Genomic DNA, 9,033 nt, shown 5'->3' on the forward strand with positions numbered 1-9,033 from the left:
TTTCTAATCTGCCTTCAAGAAGCAACTGCATGGCCTTCTCTTTCTCCAGAGTCTCTCTGGAACCAGAGAAGTCACAGCACTGGTGATGCATCATTCCTTTCACTGGCCTTAAGCAACTGGCATTGTGTGAGCTGTGACACACAGTGCAGAGTGCAGTACAAGGCCATTAATGCTTTCAAGGAGACCACTGCCAGGGTAGCAGAGGATAAAGACATCAATTCACTGGCAGCTGGCTCACTTCTGAAACCATTCCAGGAGCATAGAATCATAGAATTGGAAGAGACCGCAAGGGCCATCCAGTCCAACCCCCTGCCATGCAAGAACTCTCAGTCAAAGCATCCCTGACAGATGGCCATCCAGCCTCTCCTTAAAGACCTCCAAGGAGGGAGACTCCACTACACTCCGAGGAAGGCGTGTGTTCCACTGTCAAATAGTCCTTACTGTCAGAAAGTTCCTCCTAATGTTGAGCTGGAATCTCTTTTCCTGGAGCTTGCATCCATTGCTCTGCATTCTAATCTCTGGAGCAGCAGAAAACAAGTCAGCTCCCTCCTCAACATGACATCCCTTCAAGTATTTAAACAGGACTATCATATCACCTCCTAACCATCTCTTTTCCAGGCTAAACATCCCCAGCTCCCTAAGTCGTTCCTCATAGGACATGGTTCCAGACCCTTCACCATTTTAGTCGCCCTCCTTTGGACACATGGCTCCAGTTTCTCAATGTCTTTTTTTAATTGTGGTGCCCAGAACTGGACACAATATTCCAGGTGGGGCCTGAATACAGTGGCACTATTACTTCCCTTGATCTAGACACTATACTTTTATTGATGCAGCCTAAAATTCCATTGGCTTTTTTAGCTGCCGCATTGCACTGTTGACTCATGTTCAATCTGTGGTCTATTTGGACTCCCAGACCCCTTTCTCACGTGGAAGTCTCTCATTCAGCCAGGTGACACCCATCCTATATCTGTGCTTTTCATTTTTCTGCCCTAAGTGTAGTAGCTTACATTTCTCTGTGTTGAATTTCATTTTGTTAGCTTTGGCCTAGCTTTCTAGTCTATTCAGGTCATTTTGAATCTTGATCCTGTCCTCTGGGGTATTAGCTATTCCCCCTAATTTGGTGTCATCTGCAAATTTGATAAGTATGCTCCCAATTCTGTCATCCAGGTCATTGATAAAGATGTTGAATAACACTGGGCCCAGGACAGAGCCCCACTGGTCACCCCACTGTTCACTTCTCTCCAGGATGAAAAGGTGCCATTGCTGACCATCTTTTGGGTTCGGCCGGTCAACCAATTCCAAATCCATGTAACAGTTGCCTTGTCTAGCCCACATTTTTCAAGCTTGTTTGCAAGAATGTTATGGGGAACTTTGTCAAAGGCCTTACTGAAATCAAGATATACTATATCCACAGCATTCCCTTCATCTACCAAGCTGGTAATTTTGTCAAAGAAAGAGATTAGATTTGTCTGGCATGACTTGTTTCTCTGAAACCCATGTTGACTTTTTGTGATGATGGCATTGCCTTCTAGATGTTCACAGACTCTCTGTTTAATGATCTGCTCCAGAATCTTTCCTGGGATTGATCTCTGACTAACTGGACGATAATTGTTGGGATCCTCTTTTTTCCCCTTTTTGAAGATGGGGACAACGTTTGCCCCCCTCCAGTCGGCTGGGACTTCTCCTGTTCTCGAGGAGTCCTCAAAGACTATTATTGCCAATGGCTTCGATATTATATTTGCCAGTTCTTTTAGTACCCTTGGATGTAATTCATCTGGTCCTGGAGACTTAAATTCATTTAGATTAACAAGGTATTCCTCTACTATCTCTTTACTTATTCTGTGCTGAAATGCCCCTATTCTGTCCTCTGCTCCATTATCCTCAGGTTGAGCCCCTTTTCCTTTTCTGAGAAGACGGAGGCAAAGAAGGTCTTGAGGAATTCTGCCTTTTCTCTGTCCTCTGTTAGCATTTTGCCATCTTCTCCACGCAGTGAACCTACCGTTTCCTTCTTCTTCCTTTTGCTGTGGACATATCCAAAAAAGCCCTTTTTGTTCTTCTTAACCTCTCTAGCAAGCCTGAGTTCATTCTGCGCTTTAGCTTTTCTGACTTTACCCTACAAATGCCTGCTATTTCTTTGAATTCCTTTTTTGTGATTTCCCCCTTTTTCCATTTCTTATACATGTTCCGTTTCAAACTCATCTCCGTTGAAAGTTCCTTAGTCATCCATCCTGGTTTCTTGAGACACCTCCCGTTTTTCTTTCTCACTGGAACTGTTTGAAATTGTGCCTTCAGTATCTCTCTTTTGAGAAAGTCCCATCCCTCCTGAACTCCTTTATCTTTTAGTATTTCTGACCATGGAATCGCCCTCAATTCTTCTCTAAGTTTACTGAAATCCGCTCTCCTAAAGTCAAGGATGCGTTCTGACTCTGCCTGGCTTCTCCTTTCCACTGTATTACAAACTCCAGGAGAACATGGTCACTTCCACCTAATGATCCCACCACTTGCACCTCATTAACTAAGTCATCCTTGTTGGTTAGGATCAGATCCAAAATAGCTGACCCCCTTGTTGCCTCTTCCACCTTTTGGACCATGAAATTGTCTTCCAGGCAAGTGAGGAATGTGCTAGACCTTGAAGATTTGGCTGAGTTTGACTTCCAGCAAATATCAGGGTAGTTGAAGTCGCCCATCACTACTACATCTCTCTTTTCTGAATCTATGGGTCATCTGTCCTAGAAAGGCATCATCCAATTCCTCAGTCTGACTTGGGGGTCTGTAGTAGACTCCCACCGTAACATCCTTGTTGTTTCCCTCCCCTTTGATTCTTATCCAGATGCTCTCCACCTGGCTTCCATGATTGATGTCCAGGATCTCTTCACTGGTGTAAATATCTCTGACATATAGTGCTATTCCTCCTCCTTTCCTGTTTGGCCTATTTCTCTTAAAAAGGTTATACCCCTCTATTTCCACATTCCAATCATGAGACTCATCCCACCAGGTTTCAGTGAGGCCTATTATATCATACTTGCTTTGTTGTACTAGGAGTTCGAGTTCATCTTGCTTATTTCCCATACTCTGTGCATTAGAGTAGAGACATTTAAGACCATGGGTCCCCTTGACTTGCTGCCTGTGCAAGTTTTTTTGCCTCCCACTTTCGGGTCCTTGCACTATTTGTCTTCTTCCCTCTATGACAGTTTGCCTATTTTCTCCAGCCCTTTTACAGCTCGAGAATGCACTGGCAAAGACACCGAGGGGGCTCTGAGCTGCCACGGAATAAGCAGGAAAAGGCAGCAAAGAAAAAGGTCAGTTGCTTCAAAGGAGGTGTGTTTAGAAATGAAGGTAGTCTTCTTGTGAAAGGGATGAAGCCCAACATCACTTGGACATGCCCTGCTTCTGAAGCAAGCGGGAAGGGCAAGCCACACCAGGAGGGCTGCCACTCGTGAAGAAGGAAGAGCTATCCATGTAAGCCAACCAACAGAGAATCCAGGCAGCACCATCCCATGACTGCTCAGAGGAAAGGCCTGCTGCAGTGAGGAGGAAGGGGGGCTGGCAAACCAAGACCCCTAGATTGGCCTTGGGAAAACTGCACCCCTTCACCCACAGAACTCGACCTTAACACAAGGTAAAAACTACACCAGGCATTGAATGCACAGGCAATGACCTATAATGTCCCAATGGTGTTTTAAAAGCTGACAAATTGGTAATGGCTCAAGGTTTTGTGGACAGCTTGTTTTGCCATACTACAAGGGCTAGTCTACAGAAACCAGCATACGGATGAGGGATCACTCCTCCTCCTTGTTCAGGAGTGGGAGCACCCCCAGTGTGGTTTGTCCTTCCCAATTCTTTCAGAGCCAAGGCTGCACAAGTGATGGGGAGAGACTCCTCAGTTTTCAGTCTTGCATCCTCTGAGCTACTGTGCCAAGTGCACCTGAGATGCCTGTCACTGAAGAGTGATTGGAAACATCTGCTGGTCCAAAGAAGAGCAGCCAGATTGCTAACTGGGGCTGGCTACAGGGTGTCCATGAGTCCCTCCTTGAAACAGCTCCACTGGCTGTCAGTCTGCTTCTGGGCACAATTCAAAGTGTTGGTTATCACCTAGAATGCTCTGTACGGCTAATGTCCAGGCTGTTTGGCAGACTGTATCTCTCTGTATGAGGACAGTGTCCAGGGCCCAGACATCCTCAGGAGAGGTCCTCCTCTCAGTCCCACAACCGTGACAAGATACAGCTGATGGAAAGGCAAGATGGGGCCTTCTCGGTGGCTGCCCTGCAGCTCTGGAGCACCTTTTCCAGGAAGAGCAGATGCCTCCCTTCCTGTCCTTCCATCAGTGGGGAAAACCTTTTCTTTATTCAAACAGGCTACTAGAACTGAAAGTTTTTAAAGAAAGGATTTAAAGAGGATTCTGCATTTTTAAAAACTGCACTATTTTTGTTGTTTTTTATTATGTTTAATTGTGTGTTTGACATTGTCTTAATATTGTGAATACAGTTGTACATCCACTTTTGTGGGGATTAGGGGTGCAAGAGTCCTGTGAAAGTGGGAAAAGCGGGAATAAGTGGGGGACCGCGCATGCTGCTCATGCTTTCCTTCCCATGCTTTAGCTGGCTTGCCTGAGCCACTGAAGTGCAGAGGGAAGGAGGAGGGAGAGGCATATGCCTGCCTTTCTTGGCTGCTCCCTCCCTCCTGGGCCTTTCCCCCCCAAACGGAAAAGGCCGGGAGGGAGGAGGAGGAGTGCATGCAGCCATATGAGGACAAACGTGAATAATCAAATCCACAGATGTTGACATCGCAAAAGTAGAGGGTTGACTGTAGTTTTCTAGGTATAGGCCAACTTGAGTCAGTTTTTTGGGAAAAGGCAGGATATAAACCAAAATATCAAGAGCAGGAGCAGCGACAATAGTAACCTTGGAGGGGAACACAACCACTCCTCCTCTTCTGGAAAAACAACAGGGCATCATTCCCCTCTTGCACCAGACTGGCACTCTGGGATGTTACTGACAACCAAAACCTCTTACTCTGAAGGATGGCCAAGTGCTTCCCCTCTGGGAGAACCCCCATCCCCTGAAACCTATGTGTTCCTGGCCAAGGGGACCTCTGTGCCCGGCCAGCTCCCCAGGACAGGTGTGGTGTGGGAAGGTGTGGTGGCAACAGACCTGAGTCTGTGCTTACCTGCTAGGAGAGAGGTGTCTGCACTCTGCAAAGTGGGCATCCAGCTGTGCCAGCATGTCCTGGCATTCCGTGTACGAAAAGGGGTAGCAGAAGGCAAAGTAGGTGGTGGCGCCTCGGCAGTCCAAGAAGCGGTGCACAAAGGAGAGGACAAACTGGGTATCCACCATCTGCACGAAGCAAAAGACATGGCATAGCTGAGTGGCCACTGCCCAGGGAAATGGAGCCCAAGGCTGGCTGAAGGACCATTCAGGCAGACGTGGGTGCAAGCAGTGCATAAGGCTGCTGCCAGGCAAGAATGAAGGGCCATTCTTGTCTGGCACCACTGGGCCATGCCTGGCTCTCAATTATCTTTAGCCTTTACAGCTACACTCCTCACAGCCCCCTCTTGCCAAATTTGAGCAGGCAGCCCATGGGGATGGGGGTTAAATCTGTTGGCAAATGCCCACTCTACTTGAGCACACTCAGAGAAATAGCCTTGGAAAGGGACTGGGTCCTGCCAAAGTAGAAAAGCATCCCTGGTGAAGTTGTCAACTGCAGAAGCAGCATTTCTTTCTCTCAATCTCTCTCTCTCCCAGGTATCAGGAAAGAGAACTATGGAGACCCAGTAACTTTCTGTGTCTCCTCTACCTCTCCCTTTGGTTCTCACTGAGGGAAAATGGAGGTCACATGCGAGCCAAACTAAAGGAGCAGGATTTCCTCTCAATGCCAGCAGCAGATTCTTGCCCCTCTTGTGGTCAGCTCAAAAGCAGCCACTTTGCTGGGAGAAACCATTTGCACTTGGCCTCCTGGCATTCCAGCAAGTCACCAGAGGAGGAAGCAGCCTAATGCCTTGAGTTGGCCTTTCAGGTCACCCTTCTGGGTACCGCATGTGAGTATGGTCCCAGAAAAGACTGAGCCTACACAGACAACAGCCAGCTAGCACAAAACCTAAGGGGACACTAGAGGAGAGAGGCAGGTCAGGGAAGCTGACCACATCCCTTGGGACTGCAGAAGGAAACGCGGAGGAGAAAAGTCCCTGGATAACTCGTACTGGGAGTCAGGAAGCCTGGCGCTTCACTTCCACCGACTAGAGCCTGCCACCAAGGCTTTCTCCAGCCCCTGCTTGCCATACCCATCTCCTCCCCAATCCTGGTGGTGGGAGTTTCCAATCACTTAAGAAAGCTCTCACACGCAGCCTTTTGGGGAATGTACACAAACCTCAAGGCACAAATCCCTCAGGCTCCCCAGTCCTGCCACATGGATACCTCAAAGGCCGGCCGTTCCCGGATGCGCTCCCAGCGAGGCCTGGCAGGCATTGTCTTGACCAGGGGGGCCATTCCCTGCGAGTAGAGCTTGGTCTGCTTGTTCATGTTCACAATGTGGATCTTGATCAGCTTGCCCGGCACTCCTCCGCGCACACTGAAGTAGAACCAGGACCTGGGGCAGCAGGGAGGGAGGAGACAGTCAGCCCCTGGGCAGCCTCTGTTTCCTGGGACCTGAGAGAAGCTGCTCTTCTCCTCTGCCCAGAAGAGAGACCAAAAAGACCTGAACTGAGAAACATCATGTGCATGTCCCCCTTTCCCAACCCTCAGCCGGATCACTTACACTCCATCCTCAGTACTTCATCCTTCGGCTTCTCCATCTTTGACGGTCTTGTGTTCAATTCTACTCCCCTCCACATCTCCATATTCTGTATCTATTCCTCCCCCCAACATGGCTCTCTCTCATTCTACACTGGAGACCGTCGTTCCTGGCTCCCCTTTTCCCTCTTCACACCCCAAATCTGCTTCTTGGCAACTTTGACATTCATCTCCATTGTCTTTATGCTGCCTCTCCCTCTCTCTGTTTTCTGCCTCTACCTCTGTCCTTACCTGTTCCCATTTTCGTATTCTGTGTCTCCGCAGTCTGGCTTGGTCCAGACATTAAACTCATAGTCAGCGAAAGGGAGAGAGGTGCCAAACACCATGGAGGAGGCTGAGGTGCCGCCACTGCTGCCGCCGCCGCCGCCATTCCCTGTGGGGTCGCCATCGATCTCCTGGTGTTCCACCTTCTCCACGTGGGCCAAGTTCCCAGAGTCAAACTTGGAGCTGAACAAGAGGCCACCGCAGCGTATCTCCATCATAACCCTGCTGACAGTAGGGCAGGTTCATCCTCCTGTTTGCCACAGGTCGCCTGGAGGGTCTGCTACGGACCAGAGGACAGAAGGGTCACAGTCTGTAGTGGCGGAAGTCCAGCTGCTCTAAGCTTGCTTCGGCCAGAAGAAGGGACACAGGAGAAGACAGCAGCAGTCGCATCTGGGTCCCATTTAGTTACAGGGTTTATATCCCACCTTTCTCCCAAATGGGATCCAAGGCAGCTTACCTTAACTTAAAAAGATGAAACCAAAACACCGATTGCAAAAGTTGCAATAAGTAATCATTGAAACATACTAATATTAAAACGAGCCTAATTAAAACCATTTCCAAAAGTAAAGAAGGTGGCCTCCGCTGGGCCTTTGCCCACGAAGTCAAGCATCTCTGGAGGGGAATATCTCAAGTACACATAAACCCCAAAGAGCCATGTATGTCCCAGGGGCACCACTCTTCTATGCCACTAGATCCCTGAAGGGAGTCTGCTGGGGTCTCCTTCCTCGGAGGCTGGAGGGCCATCTGTCAGGGATGCTTGGACTCAAGGGCTGGCCCTTGGGGGGCATCCATGGGGCGGGGGTCCTGGAGCCAAAGGCCCCACTGTAAGATCCACCCACCAAAGGCCTGCCTCAATAAGAGAGCAGCAAGGGGCAAGGAGGGGTCCCACAGCCTTCGACTCACAGAACCCTGGAGCTGGAGGAGGCCCCGAGAAGGCCCTGGCCCGGCCCAGCCCCTTCTCCAGCCAAGGCTCCCCAGAGAAGGCGAGGGGGCGGAGGGAGGGAAGGCCCTTGGAAGCAGCCCTTCTTCGCTCGGGGCCCCTGGCGGATGCCGGCTCCACTCAGCCAGGGCCAGAGCCTCGGAGCGAGCTTCACCGAGGAGTTAGGGCGCTCGCTCGCTCCCTCGCTCGCTTTCTGCTGCTGCTGCAGAGCAAGGGCCCAAGGGAGGCCAGCTCCAGGGAGCCAGGTTCCAGCTCCACATCCGGAGGCGCTTCCGGAGAGCAAGGAGACTGTAGCGGAGCCTCTTCTTTGGAGGCTGAGTGGAGGGCTGCCTGGCCGAAGGGGGCGGCGGCGCTGTCCCCGACTGAGGCCTCGCAGGAAGGAAGGAAGGAAGGAAGGAAGCAAGGCAGGGGCCCGCCTTCCCTCGCTCGCTCCCGGCCAGGAGGGGGCGCTCTGCCCATGCTCAGGGGCCCAGCGGGGCGTCAGGCCAGGCCCGCCTTCGCCCAGAGCAGGAGGCGAGCCACGAGCCATGACCCACCTGCGCTGCTCCTCCTCGGCCGAGGGCCCAGGCAGCCAGCCCCGACGCCCCTTCCCTTCCCTTCCCTTCCCTTCCTCGGCCCCGCTGCCCAGGCAACAGCAAGGAGGCCCCTCATTGGCCCCGCCTCGCTCTCCTGAGCAACGCCGCTCGCCATTGGCCCGCACGCCCGCTCCCATAGCAACGCCAGGCGCCATTGGCTGGGACACGCGGCCGTTGCGTCGCCCTGGAAACCGCGGGGGCGGAACTGCCACTCAGCCCCTCCCTCCGGTGGGCGTGGCCCAGGCGGCCGCTGGGAGTATAAATAGCGCGGAGGGCGGCCATTTTGAAGCTTTTGCTCACCGGAGAAGGCCGGAAGGTTGGGCCCGCGCTGCGGAAATGATCCAGTTCGATACCGCTTTAACTGCCAGGGCGCCATGCTATGGAGTTGTAGTTTTGTGGGGCATCAGAGCTCGCTGACAGGGAAGGCTAAATACCTCACAAAACTACAAGTCCCAGGATTGCGTAGGAT

The 9,033-nt window shown here is 51.2% G+C and overlaps 1 protein-coding gene across 6 annotated transcripts in view; it reads right to left on the reverse strand.

The window, feature by feature from the left end:
* LOC149310301 (cytosolic carboxypeptidase-like protein 5) overlaps nt 1-8,571 on the reverse strand; it is a 21,676-nt gene extending 13,105 nt beyond the window's left edge. For all 6 annotated transcript variants that reach the window (XM_089528662.1, XM_089528665.1, XM_089528664.1 and 3 more), the window contains exons 1-4: nt 8,526-8,571; nt 7,017-7,329; nt 6,411-6,582; nt 5,167-5,333 (exon numbers count right to left, since the gene is read on the reverse strand). In XM_089528662.1, coding sequence (XP_089384788.1) covers nt 5,167-5,333; nt 6,411-6,582; nt 7,017-7,267 — 590 coding nt within the window. In that variant the 5' untranslated portion in view covers nt 7,268-7,329; nt 8,526-8,571. The remainder of the gene's footprint in view (nt 1-5,166; nt 5,334-6,410; nt 6,583-7,016; nt 7,330-8,525) is intronic.
* Between the last annotated feature and the right edge of the window lie 462 nt (nt 8,572-9,033).

This window comes from Sceloporus occidentalis, unplaced genomic scaffold (genome assembly GCF_023333645.1).
Source record: "Sceloporus occidentalis isolate IW3139 unplaced genomic scaffold, rSceOcc1.0.p SCAF_6, whole genome shotgun sequence".
NCBI lineage: Eukaryota > Metazoa > Chordata > Lepidosauria > Squamata > Phrynosomatidae > Sceloporus > Sceloporus occidentalis.